We start from the raw sequence: 22,185 nt of genomic DNA, 5'->3' as shown, positions 1-22,185 counted from the left end.
TAAGCATTTCCGTTGCCCAGTGCATAACCAGATTTCCTCTGTTGAGTGTGTGTTTGTCTCCCCAGGTGGTGTATTTCACAACCATATTCCCTTATGTGGTGATTGTGATCCTGTTGATCAGGGGTGTGACACTAGAGGGCGCCAGAGATGGGATAGAATTCTACATTGGTTCTCAATCCAATTTGACTAAACTGACTGAAGCAGAGGTAAGACTAGCCCGATGTTCACCTCTTAACTTCAGCACAAACCACAGGAAGCAAAGTTTGCACAACCTCTGTCTTGATCACTGTCTTTTTAAAGCATGTAGGTGTGTGTTTGTGTTTTAGGTCTGGAAAGATGCAGCAACACAGACCTTTTATTCCCTGTCCATTGGGTTTGGTGGAGTCACGAGCCTGGCTTCCTATAACAAGTTCCACAATAACGTGTTCCAAGACTCACTTGTTGTGACCCTCACTAACCATGGTACGAAGGTTATTCATTTCTCAGTGAGGAAATGTACTAGAAATTTCTAGCATGCCTGGCGTGCTTGGCGCCTGGCATGCGATGTGCAGTTGAGCAATTGTGAGCCGAGCCTTGCCGAGCACTGCACACAGTGCCAGCATATTGCCCTGCTATTAACATAATATCTATCTGACTATGCTTCATCTCGTCCTGTATGTATATATATATATATATATATATATATATATATATATATATATATATATATATATATATATATATATATATATATATATATATATATATATATATATATATATATATATATATAATATCTATCTGACTATGCTCCATCTCATCCTGTAGGCACCAGTGTGTTTGCTGGCTTTGCCATTTTTTCTGTTTTGGGTCACATGGCTCACATCTATGGAAAGCCTGTTGGGGAGGTGGCCCAGGATGGTACTGTATATTATATTATATTATATTATATTATATTATATTATATTATATTATATTATATTGTATTATATTATTTATATTATATTATATTATATTATATTATATTATATTATATTATATTATATTATATTATTTATATTAAATTATATTATATTATATTATATTACATTACATTACATTATATACTATATTATGGCTATTAGTACAAAAGTTCTTCCTTTTAGGCTGTTATGTTATGATAATTCTCCATCTTTGTGCAGGATTTGGCCTGGTATTCATTGTGTATCCTGATGCTCTGTCTAAGCTTCCCATCGCTCCCTTTTGGTCTGTTATGTTCTTTCTCATGATTTTCACCCTCGGTCTGGACGCCCAGTTTACACTAATAGGTGGGTTTGTCAGTGACAATCCTATGATACTTTGTTAACTTGCATAATGCCTATACATTTTTTCATTACACCCTCCTATCAGACTGTTGGATCTTGTATTTTTTACTCTTTTCTACACTTACTTTAGCCTGCAGAGATGGGAAAAGTACATACATTATTTGCGTGTAATAAATAAATATATAAATACATAAATAAATAAATAAATAAATAAATAAATAAATAAATAAATAAATACATACATACATACATACATACATACATACATACCGTACATACATAAATAAATAAATAAATATTGTAGGTAAAAGTAGAAGTACTGATTCAACTTCTTTACTCAAGTAAAAGTAAAAAAAAACAGCCTCTGAAATGCATTCAATCATCATCCTCATCATTATATAAATAGGATCTTACTCACTGCCTGTGCTTGTTTCAGAGTTTGAGGTTTAATTGGCTAAATGCTGTCTGCTGAAATGGCTCTTCTTGTCTTTAGAGATGATCTCCACCTGCCTGATAGACGGCTTCCCTAAACTCTTCCAATCCAGACGCAGCTTCATCACTATAGTGACGTGTGCCATCCTCTTCCTCCTCGGCCTACCATGTGTCACAAGGGTAGGTCTGCTTAAAAGACTGACTTCAAGTCACTGTTTGTCTGACATTATCAGCCTGCTTACCGTGTGTGTGTGTGTGTGTGTGTGTGTGTGTGTGTGTGTGTGTGTGTGTGTGTGTGTGTGTGTGTGTGTGTGTGTGTGTGTGTGTGTGTGTGTGTGTGTGTGTGTGTGTGTGTTAGGCAGGAATATACTGGGTGACTCTGATTGACCAGTTTGTTGCCAGCTGGCCGCTGCTACTTATTGGATTTTTGGAGATAATTGGCTTCATCTACATATATGGTAAATATAAAGAGAGAGAGTGCATATGAGAGAGACATATATATATATATATATATATATATATATATATATATATATATATATATATATATATATATATATATATGTATATGTATATATACATATATATATGAGAGAGACATATATATGGTAAATATAAATGATAACAATTACCGAGATCTGTGCGTATAAAAAAGTGGGATCAGACTCACTCAACTTGATGTAGGTATATGTGTGTGTCTAAGTGTGTATTTTCACATGTGCTTCACAGGAGGGAACCGTTTCATTCAAGACATAGAGATGATGATTGGGAGTAAGAGCTTGTATTTCTGGATGTGGTGGAGAGCATGTTGGTTCTTCATCAGCCCCTGCCTCATCTTAGTGAGTACAACAACCTCACACACACACACTACTGTTCATCTTTACATTCTGTGCAATGTTGTAGAAATGCCTCTCCGCTCTCCTGGTGTCTATAGGTGATCCTGGTGTGGTCTCTGCTGACCTTTGAACCCCCCAGCTATGCAGGAGTACAGTACCCTGCCTGGGGCTTGGCTCTGGGCTGGTGCATGATTGCATCAATCCTCGTCTGGATCCCCGTCGTTGCTGTGTACAAACTGATGAGAGTGGAGGGAAACGCCTGGAAGGTGTGTGCTCTGTCCTATAATGCAGGGCCCAGAGGGTTGTGGTGTCCAGTGTTGGGCGAGTTACTTTCAAAATGTAATATACTACATATTGCTTTCATTTGAAAGTAATAAGTTACTTTACAATATTACTGTCTGTGTGTAGAGTAACTCGTTACTTATGAGTAACGGGGCGGCTTTAGCTCAGGAGGTAGAGCGGGTCGGCCAATGACGCAAGGGTTGGCGGTTCGATCCCCGCTCCCTCGCAGCTGCTGTCGTTGTGTCCTTGGGCAAGACACTTAACCCTCCTTGCTCCCGATGGTGTGTGTAGGCACCCTGCGTATGAATGGGTGAATGTAGACTACCTACTGATTGTAAAGCGCTTTGGATAAAAGCGCTATATAAATGCAGGCCATTTACCATTTACCATGACACTACTTTTGCATTACTTTCACCAAAACAACAGCATCAGCAGAATGACATTGCCACCCCGGAAGCATCCCAAAAAATAATTTCAACTGCCTTTGAAGTCAGTGGAAACAATCCAAAATTCAAAATTTTATTATTTGCCTTTGTTATTGTCATTTATAGTGGTTATTTGCATAAAACACATGGTTTGATGAGGAAATGATTGTATCTTTATTTAAATAGGTGCTGTGATTTTTTTTAAATTAACTCAATTTGTAACTTGAGTTACTTGACAAAGTAACTGGTATAATATTACTGAAATCCTATAGGTAATAAGTTATATTACTGAGTTACTGCTAAAAGTAATATATTACATGTAATATGTTACTTTTGTAATGAGTTACCTCCAACACTGGTGGGAGAGTGTTAACATCCTGAGAGGGCCTGGGTGGATCAAACTGCTGATCTATCTGGCCTGTGTGTTTTGTCACTTTTTAACGTGCTGCTGTAGGTTACAGACGTTGTTACTGAAAATTAATGCCAAGAAATGATGCCCTGGAAAAAATAATCTGTACCTGTATTCATGAGCCTCACCTGTTGCCTCCTTCCTACAGCGTCTGAAGTCGGTGTGCTGTCCCTCGGAGGATTGGCATCCCTTCCTGGAGGTCCATCGAGGAGAACGCTACTCAGAAGACCGCTGTCGCCACAGGAAGGACAGCTACCAGTCAGATGCTGATGAAAATGTTATCGCCAACTCAAGGCTCTGATATGTATGTGTGTGCGCACACACAGGCATTTAAATCAGGAGAGACTCGTATAAAAGTTTAAAATAACATGTAGATTCAAGTTTGACGTACGGCTCCATGATGACGCTCCCCCTGCGATGATGAGGGGAGGAAGTCAAGAATGCAGAATAGAAATACCCCCACCCCCCCACCCCCCATGGGGAATCCCTCTTGAGCCACGACGTTGGTGGTGGCAGGGGAGGAGGCGGGGCAAATACAACTGGTACACGGGAACACCGCAACTGCAGGGTGACAACATGTCGTGAGTAGCCAACCACATAGTAAGAGACGTGAACTTGAAATACTCTCCGATTTAGATCATTGGTTCAGCGGCAAAGCGAGGGTAGAAGATGGCTTGCCCCGATTGGCTATTGATAGCACAGGAGAGCGTGGATAACTGTGATTGGATAAGAAGTACGAATGAAACTGGGTGTGGATAACTGTGATTGAATGGGAAGAAATGTGAATGAAACAGGGCGTGGGCTAAGTAGTCTTCCTGATTGAAATGACATCTAGACTTCACTTATTTGTATCGCCAACCTGTCATGTTTTGTTTTTGTTACATATATTTTTTTAAATAAATGTCTTGGAAGACATTTTAGCATTTTATGTGTTGAAGCAGTGTCACCACTGAACACATGTAGGTTAATGGAGTCAGGCCATTTATAACTGCCGTGTCTCTTTGCATCGTTATCATGCCACAATCTTTCATGTTTTATCTGCCGATTAGTTCTGTTCTAAAGAAACGTGTTGGTCTTTCAATATTAACTATACTGTTATGTTTTGGTTGTCTGTACATTAACTATTGAGGGTAGTTACTTCAACATCATTCCCAGACTCGAGTTTTTTCTGAAATAAATGATCTCCTTAATATGCTTCTCTGGTCTGTGGTGAAATGATTTTGACTGACTAGAAACATAATAACCGATTGAGACAAAAACATCAGACATTTAAAGTTGCTTTAAATGACATTTATTTATTACGTATTTATTTATGTTACAGTAGATTGAGAGATGTTACAGAGCTGATCTTTCATGGGCCTTTGCAGCATGGTGTTGTATTGCATAACATTAGACCCAGCTCCTAACTGAAGAACAACATTATGGCGTTGGACCATGGCTTCTTTAAGCCCAGTTGCAGCACTTGCAGCTGGTATCGAACACCAGGCCGGCGGCACAGTGCTGGACGTAAGTATTTCCCTGACTGCACTCATAGAAGTGGTTCTTGTTGGTGGGGTCTGGGTACATGCCGTCGCTCTTGCCAGCGCAGAAACCAGATCCTCCGCTGCTGCTACCACCACCACTGGAGCCACCACCTCCGCTGGGCTGGGGCATAGCGTGCTTGGTTGGGGTGACTGGAGGCAGGGGGTCGACACGGGACTTACAGGCTAGGGGACAGAGAGCAATGAGAACAGTCAAGCAATGGAACGGTCAGTATGTAGATCTCTGGTCTGTATGTGGTGTGTCTATGCGTTTTGCGTTACCAGCTCCGGTTCCCAGGCCACTCTTGATGGCGTTGATCAGAGGGTATCTTCCCTGTCCGCAGAAAGTGCCACTGAAGTCATCGAGGTCCAGACTCCACACCATGGCTCCTCCAAAACCAGCCGTCTTCAGCCAGTCGACCTGTAGAGAGGTTCAACTCATTGGTTGAGTTTTATTTATAAAACTCTTCTTGGACTGGTCCCTTCTTACTTGCTGCGACCTTCGTGTTGTAGGCAGGGAATCTACCGCTGCACTACTGGACATCCAGCAGTGACCACTTTTAACCAAAGCTGTCCCCAAAACATTCAAAAGATATTAAGACAATATTCTATGCATTAGTCTCGTCCAATCAAACTCTTGGTATGCACCTCCTCAGAAGCCAAGGCCATTATAGCCTGCGCTCACAAGATGTTCTACAGTTGACTGTTCCATGTGTTCGCACTGAGCTAGGTAAAAAAGCTTTTAAATATATGCTGCCCCTTTTACCTGGAACACCTTCCAGAAAGACTTAGAATTGCCAGCACTCATTTCATATGAAGCCTTTGGTTCAATTTTAAAGGACTTGGAATGTGGAAGTATTGGAACTTGCTGCTGTACTTAATCTCATTACTTATGTCATTTCAAGTCTCCCTCATCAAATGTTTATTTGTGTGTCTGTATGGAACCTAAATGTGTGTTTGTTTTTTATGCTGCCCCCTTGGCCAGGTTCCTCTTGGAAAAAGAGATTTGAAATCTCAATGAGTCTTTTACCTGGTTAAATAAAGGTTTAATAATAGTAATAATAAAAAAGAGGCCGAATGGTTAAAGTAGCGATAAGTAGCGCCTAGAATACAAAGGACTGGCAACACATACACATCTGAACAGTCAAATACAGGTTCAGACCTTGATCTGGAAGCTCTTGACGTTGTCGTATCCAACCCATGTCTGGCCCTGGAAGGCATAAGGCACAGACTGGGGAGTGTCCCAGACCGCGGTGGCTCCACCCTTCAGGAAGGTGCAGATCTGACGGGAAGCAGGGATTTAAGAGATTTAGTGATCTACACAACACAAAACATCCTCTCTCTCTCTCTCTCTCTCTCTCTCTCTCTCTCTCTCTCTCTCTCTCTCTCTCACTATCTCTCTTTCACATAGACACACATTGAAAAACTCAAAGAAGTGGATACCTCATAGTAGGACCAGAAGCCAGCCTGACGGGTGAAGGGTCCAGCAGGTCCGGGTCCGTTGGCGGGAGCTCCAACAGCTGTGTTAGAGCCAGCCAGGCGGAAGGTGTGGCCATAGGTAGGGAAACCAACCAGCAGCTTCTCAGCTGGGGCACCTTGGCTCTTCCAGTAATTCATAGCGTATTCCTGTGGATGAGACAGCACAGACCGGTGTGAGCAGCCATTCCTTAGCTGCCTTCATCCATGCAGCCATTTCACCACATCATGTTGTTCACTGTGATCTACAGCAGAGAGAAAGTTGTAGGAAATATACAGAACTAAAAGAGAGAAAGATGGACCCCCTACTCACCACATTCCAGTAGATGAGGGATCCCACGTCAGCGGGTCCTCTGGTCAGAGGGCTGTTCTCTCCAGTAATGTGCGCCCAAGGACCGTTGAAGTCATAGGTCATCACATGGAAGTAGTCCAGCACACTGGCAAAACAACATCAGGATCAGTGTTAAGTCAGGCTTGAGTTCTGCTCTAGTCTAAAGTGTTTGCTTGTGCTGTATGTGAGTTTGATCCATCTGTGTAGGGGTGCGTGAGGGTACTGTGTGTGTGTGTGTGTGTGTGTGTGTGTGTGTGTGTGTGTGTGTGTGTGTGTGTGTGTGTGTGTGTGTGTGTGTGTGTGTGTGTGTGTGTGTGTGTGTGTGTGTGTGTGTATGTGTGTGTGTGTGTGTGTGTGTGTGTGTGTGTGTGTGTGTGTGTGTGTGTGTGTGTGTGTGTGTGTAGGTGTGTGTGTGTGTGTGTGTGTGTGTGTGTGTGTGTGTGTGTGTGTCCTATATACTAACCCTCCAATAGTGGAAATCTGGTATCCGGTGTCAATGATTGCCTTTCCAGCAGAGACGGCAGCAGTCAGCATCAGACGAGCACGGTTGGTCTTTGTGCCCTCTGCAACAAAGGCGGCCATCAGCTCCTACACAGAGATGGGCCAGGGGGAAACACAGTTATGGGGGTTATTATGGTACAGGTATAGGGTACTGTATGGTTGCATGTTTAAAAAAAGGACCAGTAGACCCTTTTCACGGAGGCCATTTTGTGTCGAAATGGCAGAATAGACACAGGTGCAAGCAAAACACTAATGAGGGTTTCCAAATTCCAATCATGGAAGTTGGAAACCCTTATTAGTGTTTTGCTTGCACCTGTTTTTACCCTGCCTTTTCGACACAAAATGGCCCCCGTGAGAAGGGTCTATCAATAATAGATAGGCCTATACTTTGAGAAGCTATGTGGGAAAAACAGACCATGCACCCACGGTTAAGGTAACCAGCTATATTGCTTATTTTGCTGCAGCCTGTAATGATGTTAGCCATGTCGACTTTCAGACCAACATGCTGTTAACAATTTTGCTTTTACTTCTGACAAGTGGTAGCAGTAGTATCATAAATGAGGCAGGTGCACCTGGCCAGTATCTGCATGGCAACTGTGTGTATCTATGGGTCCATGTGATGAAGACATAGCAGTGTGTCAGACCTGAACAAGGGTGGTGTAGCGAGCCTTATCCTCAGCTGGAGAGCCACGAGAGCCAGGGTACTCCCAGTCGATATCCAGACCATCAAACTCGTACTGACGCAGGAACGTGATCACACTGGTGATGAAGGTCTGGCGATTGGCAGGACTGGACACCATGGCTGTGAACCTGGAGAGAGAGACAGCCAGAGTGCTTTTACCTGTAGATCATGGTCCTGCTGCTGAGAATATGGTCATGCCCAGTACTCACTTTGCAGTGCCGAAGTTCCATCCTCCAATGGCCAGCAGAGTCCTCAGGTTGCTGTTCCTGCAAGCAAAAAGCAATTCCACTTTGCCTCCAAGAAGTTTATTCTTTGTGTGTACATGCGTGTTTTGATGCTGGAGTCACACCATCATGAATCTGTGTTCCCCACCTCTGTCAACAGCCAAAAGCTCTAGCTACCCCGTCAGAAGAAACACTCACTGATGTGGAATGCAAAGATGGCCTGTGTGTGTGTGTGTTTGTTTTGTGTTCACTAGTGCCGTGTGTACTAACTGGTTCTTCAGGGCCTGGATCTCTCCGTAGAGCTTCTCATCGTCCCACTCGTAGGTCTTGATCATGTTGCCGTCCATACCAGCAAAGGCGTAGATGATGTGGTCACAGAGACATGGGTCCACGTTAGTGGGGAAATACTTGCCTGCTCCGGGACGGTACTGTCCCCAGTTAGTGAAATAACAGGAGAGGATGTAGGATGATCCTGGAAGATATGGTACAGTTAGGGTTTGCTGTTTGATATGTTCAAGTATATCTCTCCAGAACCAAGTGGACAAACGGAATAATTACCTAGCTGCACATGCAGCAGCAGAGCCAGTCCTGCAGTGGAGCGAGAGAAAGGAAGAGCGAGAGAGAGAGTAAAGTAAGAAGTTGATGAGGATTAGTCCTTAGAATTACTATGCATGTGAAATACACTAGTAGACAATTCTTTTGAATATAAGATGAGATTCAGAAACTAAATAAAAGAAACTCCTAAGACAAGCAAGAAGCTTTCTACTTACCGACGCAGATGAGTAGTTTGCCCATGGTGCTTCTGTACAACGATGTGAAGACCAGCAGGGTCTTATATACTCCTGCGTTCCTCTCCATATCTATACATCTGTTTGATCTAGCTTGACTACTCAGCGAAACTCAGCAAATTACAATCTCGCACACGTGTTTGGTCAAGACCAGACTGTTCCATTGGTGTCCGCTGATAACCCCAAAGTGTGTGAATGATGTAGACCTTTTAACTTCAGCACAAACCACAAGAAACTGTGGCAAAGTTAGGCTAAGTTTGCAAAACCTGTGTCTTGATCACCGTCTTTTTAAAGCATGTCTGTAAACGTACAGCAGCAGACTTCCCTGTCCATTGGGTGGGATGGAGTCACGACCCTGGCATCCTTCCTTTCATACTTACACACAACTGTATAACTATCTGTCAGTCTGTCATGTGTCGGATCATGCTTCTGGTGTGTGGGGTTCCCGGGAACATCTAAGCTGTGACACTGTGAGAGCTATCCGTTATTTTCTAGGAATTCACAAATGCACATCGGTTCTGCACCATCAGTGGAGATATGGGATGGGAATCTCCAAACATCAGACACAAAGGTCAAATGCTTTGACTATGGAATAGACTGGTGAGGATGTCTGATCAGAGACTCACAAAAAAGATATTTAATTGGAACATCGCCCATCCCTGGGCAATTGAAATACTTATTCCATTTGAACGATTTGTCATTTATTGTTCATAACAGGTTACTTTGTGATATCTGAGGGACTACGAGTAATATGTTTCTTTTGTATAAAGATAAATGGTCTGTTGATTTATGGTATAAACCAAAGCTAAGAACCTATCGTCTCATAAAAGACAGTTACTGTGCAGAGCCTTATGTGAAGTTTGATTTGGACAGACGAAAAAGGTCCCCGTGTGCTCAGTTATGCTCTGGAACTCTGCCCTTGGCACTGGAGACTGGGAGGTTTAATGCTACCCTGAAGATAGACCTTGTCTGCTTTGTAATTTGTGTAAAATTGAGAACGAGATTCGTTTTCTGTTCTATTGTACAGCTTTGATGATGCAAGGGAGATACACTGATTAAAATGTCCTCTATTTATGTTGATTTTTTTTTATTTAGTTGGATGGTTATGAAAAACAAAGGAACCTTCTTTAAAGGAAATGTTATCTGCCAGGCCTGGGAGCCAAGGCACAACGTTCTGTTTAGAAAGTGATGATCTGTTTTGTTGCGTCAGGAGTACAGTATGTTATATTGTGATTTAGTTGTACTATTATAGCGCTGGCTTATGTTGTATTGTCGATTTTGTATTTCGTGTGTCTTGTAAGCCCATGTGGGCGGGGCACTGTCAACAGTGCACGACACAATGACTAAAACAAATCAATCAATCAAAACCTACAGCAATTTCCACAAGAATGTGTTCCACGATGCACTTGTTGTGACCCTCACTAAAGTTGGTATAGTAGGAAGGTTATTAATTTCTCAGTGATGTCGTATAAGAATGAATAGCGTATGCCAGCCCAGCATATTGCCCTCCACAGAGCTTTAAGAGCAAAGCCACAATCACCTTTAGCTTTGAGTCTAGAGGTTGGAATAGTCAGCAGTTTCTTGCCTTAAAGGGCATTTCCAGTGTGATTTGATTTTTTGCCAACCTTGTACATTTTCCATACCTTTATCTCACAACTATGGAAAGCCTGTTGGGGAGGTTGCCTAGGGAGGTATAGGCCTATAGGCTGTACTAGATACACTATACTATAACTTCTAAGTGTGAAGCGACATTTAGAGTACAGTAGATTGCCTGGTAAGCAATAATCGAATCAGAGGCAATTATGTAATACAAAATATTGTGATACATTTACAACCGGCCCTTTGAGGGCAACCATAATGCTGATGTGGCCCCGGGATGAAATTGTGTTTGACACCCCTGATCTAAACGGACAGTCATTGTGTCATTGTGAATCACACACTCATGTTAGATGAATGTTAGGTGCAAATCTGTGCCATTTGGAGAGTCTCTGATTTGGAGAGCTTCTTGTCCCTCGCCAGGTCGGGGATGATGCTCCGGAGCCGGTCGAAGGTGACAATAAGCCCCAGCATCCTCTTCCTCTCCCGGGCGTTAGCAGCGAGACGCTGTCCCTCTGCACCCAGCAGGGAGCACTTGTCCGTCTGGCGCTGCCCAGCACCGCTGCACTAGAGCATGCGTGTCGGCGGATGTCAGCCTGCATGTCGGTTCATTTGAGATGCAGCCAGTTTATTTTATATTTATTTTGCATTCTGCTTTAAGGAACCAACTTGTGCAAAATATTACAGAAAAAAGACTTTATCGAGACTAAAAACATCGGTTTCTGTTTGTCCACTCATTGGTGACACTGTAATGTTGACTTTGTGCCACTAGAGGGCAGCATTGACAATAGGCCTAAATGGGACTGACCCAACGGTGGAACTACATCACTGGTGGGGGACAACTACTAGGCTATTTGCTTGTTCAAACATGAAATGTCACTGTCTGCATCAAGCTATAGCCTATACAAAATGATCAGTCTGTCTGGAAAGAATCTGGAAATCCTATTGTACACAGAGCGAGATTCAGTAGGCCTGGATGAGAGAAAAAAACCTGTAACAGCTAGAATAGAGTAGGTGTGGTGATATCGTCACGCAGGGGCAGGGCAGATCAATCTAACCAAGACCAGCTGTTACACTTAAGATTCTTAGAATACAAACACAAGTTAAAATTTAAGTTCACTTCAAATAAATCACATAGGTCTATAGCATACATGGGCAAAATGCGGCCCCAGGGCCGGACCTGGCCCCTGGACCATCTCAATACGGCCCCCAAGGTCCTCAAAGAAAAAACGCAATAAAAGGCAGAATTATGTTAGGAAATCTCATCTGCTACAGTCATTGGATTTGTATCACTATTATATCGGGAGATTAACAAGAAATTACCAATCACAACGGGAGAGAGGGTTAAAAATAGGCAGCCTCCTGCGAAAAGTGTTGGCAGGTATGATGTCCAATGTGTGGCCCTTCGCTTACTTGATCTTGAAGTCAGTATGGCCCTCTGGAGAAAAAAAATTGCCCACCCCTGGTCTAATAGTGTAGATACAATTACATAGTGTCTGTTTGTCAACTTTTTTCTATATAGATGCATCCCACCCACATGCATAGATGCATCCCCATTATGCATCAATCTAATATTAAGTGCGGAATGCCATGTCAATGCTGAGTAGGCGAAGTAGTAGCCTACATCTGAAACAGCTACGCCGCATCATCTTCATCATCCTCTGAGAGAGGATGGAAATCTGAGTGGGCAAGGGCGTAGGTTTGATTTGGAAACTGGTGGGGACATTTGGCAAGTGGCACATATCCAAAAACAAAGACTGAACCGACATCTTTGGAGGACTCTCTCTCTCTCCATTTAATTAATGAACAAACACAGCAGCACAGCAGGGAAATCAATGTACAACCTTATTTATATTGCACTGTAGCTTATATATTCAAAATATCAGAACCACACATGCGCCTATCCCAACAACGTAACAGTCTGGCACAGCAGCTAAATCAGAGGTGGCCAAATTCTTTCATATGAAGGGCCAAAAATTAATCTGGGTGGAGGGCCGTGGGCCAAAAATAGGTGAAATTACATTAGATTCAAATGTATTATAATTTATAGACAATTTACATTCAAAATCTAAAATAAATTCTAAAAATAATAAAAACGTTATTAGAACTTTTATTAACACGTTCACTGCCAATGACGTATTAATACGTCAAAAATAATCCAACGGTTGACTGCCAATGACGTATTAATACGTCAAAAAAAATTTTTTTTTTTTTTTGACCGTGGGATGTGCATCTAACCCTTTTACATCTCTTATATAATTATTGGAGCCACCGAACGTTTACAACCCATTCCACCGATCCACTAAGTGGTGACAGTGCTCTCCTGACTAGAGGAAGGCAAGCAAAAAGCAGCCATTCTCATGAAAATGGATGGGGGAAAACGCTTTCGTTTTCGCGCTGATTGCTGGCGATGCGGGATTGCAAATTTGCATAATAGATTACAGGTGGAACACACTTTGAAACACGCAGCATAAATATGACCAGAATCGCAAAAGCTTCTCTCAACCAAAACTCCAAGAAGCGAGCGAGTCCATCCAGACTTCCTCAAACAGCGGCCGCGCAGACAGGCAGCAGCAGCAGCAAAGCAGTGAGACTGGTGACAAGCTTGTGACGGCCGCTGCAGCCAAGAAGAACGCCCACGGAGGGAGGAGTTGGAAGCAGAGGGGGGTTTCCTGCTGTTATGGAGGAAATTACTGTTCAAAACTATTGTTTAGTCTTACTGATGCCAAAAATGAATGGTTAAAGTGACTGTTCTATCGAATTTCACAAAAAGCCGTTTATCTCTGAATAATTTTTCTGACGCTGAAACCATGCTGTATTCAACTGCTAATGCTTACATAACTACTAACTCTACAAACTAACTCTTTTAGACAGAGAAAGCACACATTCTATTAGTTCTTTTGAGATATTGTGTGTTCACAAAATCTTAGCAGAAAAGAATCCTCGGGTCTTGAAAGATGAGCCAGAATCCTCAAAAAACCCCTCTGGCAGAAGCTAACTACAGTAAAAAAAAAACGTCTGGCAGTGAATGTGTTAAAAACTTATATTAAAGTTAGATTTAGACTTGATTGAAAAGAAAACAGCTTAAACATTTTAAAAGGGAAAGACACCTTTCTCACAGAAAGTGCATGTAATTCAAGGTGTTTAGCCCTAACCCTACCCAGAACCCATTCTCATTCAGATATCTTGAGGTGAGAGGTCAAGGGACCCCTTTGAAAATGGCCATGCCAATTTTTTCCCTCGCCAAAATTTAGCCTAACTTTGGAGTGTTATTTAGCCCCCTTCGCGACATGGTAGGTTGGCTTTAAAAATGAGCCCGCCACAGCCTCCGAAAGACAGTAGCTACTAATATCAATCGCGGATTTTTGGGCCCACCCAAAAAGTGGTGGGGACAATTTTAGCTCCTCCGAAAATCCCACCCTAAACCTGCGCCCATGGTTGTAGCAAACCCTAAAGTAGTTTGTTTCTGTTTTTACATTTTGGGAATGGACTTTAGGTGAATTTACTGCTAATTTGATTAGAAGGGAATGGACTTGTTTGTTCTTATTTCAGAGTTCATCTCAACAAAGCCAAATCCATCACATGAATTCCTATTATCCAGATGTCACAGCTTTGCTATCACGCTCAGTGGAAAACTAGTTTCAGTTGCATTTTGCAGTTTCCCCCAAAATGTACATGTAGTTACATTTACTTTTAAATCCAACCCCCATTTTATTGACTCTTTGACAATATCCTGCAGTGTTTTATTTCAAGATCTTTTATGGGGCGGATGGGGGGTAAGAATCTTCCATAAAACTTGAAGCAGATTTGTCATATCAGACTAATTTAACAGCTGAACCTGCACTGATTCCTATCAGGAGAGAGCCAATTACTGATGAGAGCTGATCAGCAACAGCTGTGGCAGCAGTAGGTGCTTTTATAAGCCTCTGCTGTGGCTCTGGTAGTTGTTTTGTCTATTGGTGACCAGAGCAATGGAAACTTTTTGGGCTTTGGTTCTCTGTGTGCTGAGTGTTTGGCTTGCTAAAGGTTTGTATTTCTCTATAATGCTGTTTAAATCAGTTTGTACGAAATAGTAAATTAACTTGATTAAGGTGAGAGTAAGACCATGTACAATTTCACAATATTCTGGGCTCTATCAGCCTTGCAGCTTCAGGTTGTTCATTATTGCATTGGACAAGGCAAGATAAATATTGAGGCTAAAATTGAACTGGCTTTGCCCTGTATTTTGTTATCAATAACGGCAGTAGCCTAACCTGTATTAACTGCAAGTGTACCATCTATTCTACAGGACCTTGTTCACCAGTTGGTGACCCACATGAGGATGGTTTGAACAATCTGGGAGGTAAATCAGATTTTCCACCACACAGGTTTCCAAATGTATTAAAAAAAATCCATGGGCAGAGAGACTGTGTACCTGTACACAGGGCCTAAAATTAACACCCGCCAACGCCAAGCTCCATTGGCGACTAGATTTTACGTTTGATGGGTGGCGCTCAGGTGTCTACCCGCCACGTGGCGGTTCCCAAAATGGTCATTGTGTCAAATTTAAAACTGTTTTTGGTGTGCAGCCGGCTAACATGAGTGCTTTGTGAGACTGTCTGTTTTATGGCTGGGCGGGGTCCTTCGGGCTAACAATGTTTAACACGGGGATCTACTCACACCGGCACGCGCCGTGGGAACAAACAAACGCACCCAGCTGCCAGGCAGCACACAGTGACAGACGTGAGTTGCGGACATGAAAGAGGCAGTCTTTTAAACATGAAACTTCTACACTTCTTTTCTCATTTTCAACCCAGTGGGAGTAACTTTACAAGTGTTAAAGTGAATTCAAGTCGTTTACTTTGTTTATAATCTTATGAAGTAGCAGCTGTCGCACAGCTCTCTAGACAAGCTCAGTGAGCATGCAGGCAAGTCCGCTAACGTTATGGTGAGCCCACATATAATTCACATTTCGTGGCAAATGATATTCGCACGTCGGACTGAGAAAAGTTGGGCTGAAAATCGACCATCAGGAGGACAGATGAGGAGCTTATAAATTTATAAGCCTGCAAGAAAGTTTTACTATGAGACGCGGAGCAGACGGTGCTGAGAGTCCTTTCAACTCCTTTCAGCCCTAGATATATTAAAGGTAAAAAAAATCTGCCTGGCGGGTGGATTTTTTTTCCATCTACCCGCGGCCGGTGAGTCAAAAAGTTTAAATTTCGGGCCCTGCCTGTAGGCTACACATCTCTCACACATGCGTACACAGTCTTCTGAGTCAGACTAATATGGCAAAAAAGAATAATGCAAGCATGAATTTCAGTGAAATTTTATTTAGAGCTACTGATTTCTCCATCTAAATTTAGTTTTTTTTTTTACCACAGTTTGGGAATCACTGCGAGGGTAAATGGGTTCTCTGAAAATCCACTAGCTAGCCTAAAAGGCAATTTTGTGTGGCCTTGCCTTTTTAGCCTTTGATGTGGTCATCATGAGTGTTCAGTTCTCATTGTTTTTTTACTCAACAGTAAGATTGGAAACCAATGAAGTGGAAGCTGGTGCAGACACCCCCCCAGTGCATGACCATGTGGACAACATGACGACTGCCTCATCTCACTATGCTGAGAACATGACTGGCTCATCTCACTATGCTGAGAACATGACTGCTTCATCTAACTCATCTAAACTTAGATATTACGGTATACCTTATGTAGGTTACGGTAGACATTATGGAGGTTACGGTTACGGTAGACATTATGGAGGTTACGGTAGAGGTTACGGAGGTAGACATGGACATGGGCATGGCTGAGACTGACTACTACTGCCTCAACTCACAGACATGGGCAACATTGGGCATACATTTCTGCATACCTGCTCTGTCTCTACCTCAATAAAGAAGTCTGTATTCCTCAACCTCCAGATTAGCTTTGATTTGTTGGCATGGTAGGTTGACTTGGTTGGTAGCCTACCATATCTATTCCTTAGTTCTTCTAGTTTCATATCTATAAGAAACATCATGCTAGCTTTAAAAATGAGCCCGCCACAGCCCCCGAAAGACAGTAATATAAATCACGGATTTCCGGGCCTACCCAAAAAGTAAGGACAATTTGAGCTCCTCAGAACGTAGGTGGGACATGTCCCACCCTAAACCCACGCCCATGCACAAGACAGAAGAACGGTTTGCCTCACTGCAGTAGACACGTTTACCTTGTTGTCCCGCCTACAAGGCGTGGAATTGTATCCTATTTCCAAAAGTGTTTCATTGGAAGGGACACTGAACGCATCATCGATGGCCCAACTACAGGGTGAGTGTATCGCAGATTCGCAGAGCGAAACATTAGAGTTCATTAGCCTTCAGTTTGTCAGCTAACTATTCAAAATGTCCCGGTAAGCGTCGGGACATCCACTGAAAAGCCACCGAGAACAGGCGGCATGATGGAGGAGCAGGGAGCCAGTGGCTGACTGCTGGCTGCTGTACCGCAGCTTTCAATAGCTGCTATATCTGCTTTTCGAGGAATAAAGCAAGCATCGACTCTGATAGCAAGTGAGTTGCTGCTTCGTGCTAACGTTAGGCAGGATTGGATGTATCCCCCTTATTAGACTTGTGGGGGATATGCATGTACAATAGCCTATGTGCACTTAAAGCAAGTGTTGTGTTGTGTTCACGGCTATTGCGGGGACAGTAGAGATGAAGACTGTCTGAGATGCCAATGGTTGATCAGGTTTTATTAAGCGCCTCCTATAGATGCAAATCGCTGTGATCGTGTTTCAAGCGGAAATAACTTGCGTTTGATTTTTATCTGGAGAGACAGAGACACTGCTAGTTATTTTTCCTCCCCTGATGAAGGCAGCAGTCTGAGAGAGTGAGTCATCTCCTATTTACCATCATGCATTGCATTTGATTGGGCCATCAGTACAGCGGGGTGAGATGTTTTAATGATCTGGGGTCAGTTGCGCAATTCCCCCTTAAAGCCGGGGGAGTCGGGAGAGGGGCGGGGAGGCTGGTCCCTGATCAGCGCTGAAGAGGCTGCTGGAGCTGTCCGTCCGCATGTCCAGCAGCTAGCATGGCTGCAGGCAGCAGAGCATACATGTAAAGCTCCATCTCATCTGAAGCAGCTAGACAGGTGTTTACAGCAGTCTGCTGCTGTGCTGTCTCCCACATTGTTGAGACGAGTAAAATGGCGTCAGAAACATCCGGGTCAGGGTGAAAAGTGAGGAGGAGGAGGAGGAGGAGGAGGAGGGATTCCAGTCTAAACTGAAGCGGAGGACAGTGGGGTTTCTGGCTACTTAGCAATAGTTGCTACGCTACAGACATTCCAGGACGCTTTGCTGCTGTTGCATCCGGCTGCAGCTGTGAAGTCCTTTTGTAGCCTGTTGCTAAAACTATTACACGACTAAAACATGGTCTCTGACTAAAACCTCCCTGCTTCAGCAACCCAGCAGCACGCATGGCCTACCATGGTAATGATGGTCAGAAGAAACCATAACAGACTGACCCTGACCCTGACCCTGTCACCTTCAGTTCCTGTGTGACTTTAGTCATCAGCATGTCAGTTTCTGTCATCAGACAACCACACAACCTAAAAAAAGAAGTGATTTTCAGGGTATTAACATGTGAAACAGTCAAATATAGCCTACTATAATGTCCTTTTTCTCCTCCTGTCTGGTGTGAAAGTGGGTCAGTACGTTTCCCGCCATACTGGGGCTGTTGCAGAACTATTGATTTGGACTCTGCGCAGGAAAGCGCTCTACATTTGATGATCGTATTGCCACCGTTTGTGCAAACATTTTCGTGCAAAGCTTGCGTTCAGCGTGCTCCAAATGGGCTGTCTTTCGGTGTCTCTGACTTAAACGCAACTTGAAGAGCTACATCTGATGCATCCTCGGTTCGCAAGTAAACTTCTGGGATTTTTACTCATCCTTCATCCTTGCGTTGTCATTTTCTTGATTTGTTCTTATGTGGTTATTATAGATAGATACTACATACAGTACAATGTGTCATGAAGGACACAAGAACATGTTACACAATGTAGCGCTCCTGCCACAGCTACTAGTAGCCCTGTTCTACACAAGATTGAATAATATAGAAAATTGAATGATTTTATGCTAATAATGAATGGCTACCTTGAGCATTTTCAAATATGTTGCTTTATTTTATGTTCTTTGTTATCTTCTTTGTGTGTCCGTCATCTTTTTGTACTTTTGAAAAGCGGCCTTGGGTTCCTTGAAAGGCGCTATATAAATCCAAGCTATTATTATTATTTATTATACATGAACTAGAAACCTTTCTCCTCCTCATCCTCCTCATCGCTCATCTGTAGTTCTCCGGTGCCTCGTTGGTCCTCAAGGTCTCACCCGCTTCGCGCACGCGCAGAAGCAGCTCGGCCACTTGAGCAATTGTGGGTCCCCGCCGTGCCAAATTTTACCCTATTATATTAGTAGGATATTGCGAGGGGGATATCACCCATCCAAAAGACAAAGAAATAGCTACGGTAATTAATTACCCCGCTAAACATTGTGCGAGTCTTTAGCAAATGATCATTATAGAGAATTCCAAATGAACACTCGTGGAGAACGTTCTTATTCACTTTCCACCTCAATTTGTTGTGGTTGATGTTAATCGCATGATTCACATCCTTCAACTCAATTTCTGTTCATCCCGGTTGCGGCAAACTCTGAAGCAGTGTCCACATGATTCTGTGATTCAAATGTATTGAGATGAAACTGATCCGAGTCTGCTTATCGACTATAATGCTACAGCATACATTTTGATTAGAACTTGAGAAGTTCTCCATCATGATAAACTTTACAGGGAGCTTGAAATAAAACAAATACTAGAATAAATCTGACATCTGCAATGCAGTGATGCGGTCGTGATGGTTTCTCATTTGAAATGGATGAACTTGGAGAGCAGGTCCCCACATATTAACCCATTGATACCTGATGCAGCATATGCGTGTATATCCCTCATTTGTGTGCATATCCCTTTAAGACCGCGAACCGCGTTAACGCGGTTCGCGGTCTTAAAGGGATACACACACAAATGCTGAATCAGGTATCAATGGGTTAAGAGTGATCATGGGGTTAGCACTGTCAGAGGCACTGCTGCTGATGTGAAGTGGCATAAGCTAAGATATTTGTTAGGGCTGCACGATATGAGGAAAATATGCGATGTGTGATAACACTGTTCAATATTGCGATGACGATATGATCTGCGGGAAAAAAAGAAGCTATAAATAAACAAATATTAAAGGGTAGGCTATATATTAGCAACAGTAGCATGTCTTTCTGCTTTAAAAGATACACAGCTAACATAGACCACAAACATTGAATAATAGCCTATGTCCATTAAATAAAGAAATGTAACAATTATTTCTATTCAAACATGCTTTTATTGAACATATTGCACTTGAATAGGGGTGCACAAAGCTCAAACTCAGAATCTCTACATTCAAGCAATTTTAAACCCTGTGGCCTGAAGTAAAAAAATTTTTTTTTTCCTACAGTTGAATGTTGGAGCTTCACTGCAGAATAATATATGTGATTAGGGTTGCGAGGGTGCGGTGTCAACCAAAAAGCCATTGCGATGGTTCCACAGTGAAACTGGGCGGTTGACAGTGGGGGGATTAATTAATTTATGAATTAATTAATTGATTTATGAAGTAGCTGCAATACTGTTTGGCTGCACCGCTGTACGTTCACAACAGGACAGCTGATCTCTGCATGAGAGACACCAGTGGATAGGCTACTACAGCACAGTCAAGCGGCTGAAGCACTATAGGCTATCACTACCAGCAACATTGAAAGGCGCAAATGACGTTAACGATACAGATCCAGACCAACAACGTGTGTGATGCTGGCAGAAAACAGGCAGAATTACAGGCGGATAACGTTAGTTATCGCGTGGCTTTTTAACCTAACATTACGTTATTGGACAGAGAGAAACACAGCAGCATGGATGTAATGGAAGCGACTTCATGGAAATAGGCGAGTTGAATTCACAGTTGAGGACCTGTTCATTACTCACATTGGTTGAAAACAGGAAAAAGACGAAAGTGTCGTCTTTTTCAACATTTTCACAACACAAGTGACTTCTGCTGCTCATCTAGTCCGCCTCCCCTCCCCTCCGCTCTACTCTGCTTTTCTGAAATGAACCTGGGGATAACGGGTGCGCTTGTTCAACAACGCCTGCACCTCCCCCGAGCGTCACGTTGAGTGGAGTTGGCCATTTTTACGATTAAATCTGCAAATTTGTAATTCAAACGGGTAATTAATCACGATGGTCTGATGTAGAAGGCTCAGAGGTCCGCCTCCCCTCTGCACTACTGCTTCTCTAACATACTAGGGTGCGCTTGTTTAATACTGCCTGCACGTCCCCCGCGCGTCACGTTGAGCAGTTTGCCTTTTTTATTATTCAATCTGCAAATGAGGTTCAGTGGCCGATGGAGGTTAGCAACCATAATGTGCAGAGTTTGACACTAGACATGAAAGACACATGAAAGAGCATTAGCTCTTCCTGTAATGTAACGTTTTTTTCATCGCGATGACACGTGACTTTTGCGATGTGTTCATCGCGCATGTTCATATCGCGATGACGATGAAAATACGATTAATCGTGCAGCCCTAATATTGATAGAATCAGGCAAACACAAACTCTTAGAATGGCACTGGCAGTGCTGGAAAGGAGCTCCACCGCTGATGTGGTAAATCCTGACTCAGAGCAACGTTGGGTGAAGACTGACGATAAGCTAGTTCAATTATTCACCCATAGCATTTTGGGAACGATTCAGATTTCTATTCAAATGAGGAGCCGTAAGTGTCCTGAATGCACCCCGAATGCATTATTATGTCTTGTTTTTCCTCTGCCACCTCCTTTGAGTCGGCAGCAGAGTCTGTGGGACAGCTTGGCTCTCCCTATTCAAGTTAGAGGACAGAGTGAGCTCTCTCTCCTGCCAAACACTCTTCACGGTTTCTCTCGAGATGTTGATGGGGAAATCAAGTGTGAATTCACCAGTTGGTTGCACTGCAGTTTTCACAGGGGTCAGCGTGATTCACACATTAACACCTAACTAGCAAAGAACTAGTGAGAGGTGTGTTTGAATTCTGAGGACTATAATTCCCAGAATTCATGCGATGTCAGTAAACGGCTCACTCATTGCCACCTGAACAGGGACAGGATTGACCTGGCAGTGAGTGACCATACCCGACACCTTGATTATAATAATAAACAATAATAGTATATTACTAAGTATGAATAAAAAAAGGATATCATCATGGTGTTTCCTCTTTGCTAATAATAACAACATCACAGTTATTTTTGCGAGGCCGTCCACCACACAAGAGTGGCAATGTGTTTTAGGCCTGTGTTTTTTTAGTCCGTACGTTTTTATTCGTCCAAAAGAGAAAAACGTTTTTTTTTCTCCC

At 42.8% G+C, this 22,185-nt stretch overlaps 2 protein-coding genes across 2 annotated transcripts; one reads left to right on the top strand and one right to left on the bottom strand.

Moving 5' to 3' along the window:
• Positions 1–65: 65 nt before the first annotated feature.
• Positions 66–3,968, top strand: LOC310772050 (sodium- and chloride-dependent neutral and basic amino acid transporter B(0+)-like; the record flags this gene model as incomplete). Its single annotated transcript, XM_083664517.1, has 8 exons — positions 66–206; positions 327–462; positions 808–900; positions 1,161–1,286; positions 1,777–1,899; positions 2,445–2,554; positions 2,650–2,817; positions 3,816–3,968. Coding segments are annotated over 8 exons (1,050 nt in total), but the record flags the coding sequence as incomplete, so codon positions are not given.
• A 1,142-nt stretch (positions 3,969–5,110) lies between these two features.
• Positions 5,111–9,208, bottom strand: LOC310772051 (acidic mammalian chitinase-like; the record flags this gene model as incomplete). The annotated part of the gene is made up of 11 exons (XM_083664518.1): positions 9,172–9,208; positions 8,960–8,989; positions 8,672–8,873; positions 8,387–8,443; positions 8,140–8,305; positions 7,458–7,582; positions 6,977–7,100; positions 6,631–6,813; positions 6,350–6,469; positions 5,470–5,608; positions 5,111–5,373 (listed from the first exon to the last, which is right to left on the bottom strand). Exons 1-11 carry the CDS (start codon positions 9,194–9,196, stop codon positions 5,111–5,113), a joined length of 1,434 nt encoding a protein of 477 aa, XP_083520644.1. The 5' UTR covers positions 9,197–9,208.
• Between the last annotated feature and the right edge of the window lie 12,977 nt (positions 9,209–22,185).

The sequence above is a fragment of the Poromitra crassiceps genome (genome assembly GCF_964638095.1).
Source record: "Poromitra crassiceps genome assembly, contig: HAP1_SCAFFOLD_1826, whole genome shotgun sequence".
NCBI lineage: Eukaryota > Metazoa > Chordata > Actinopteri > Beryciformes > Melamphaidae > Poromitra > Poromitra crassiceps.
This window is presented reverse-complemented; position numbering and strand designations above follow the sequence as displayed.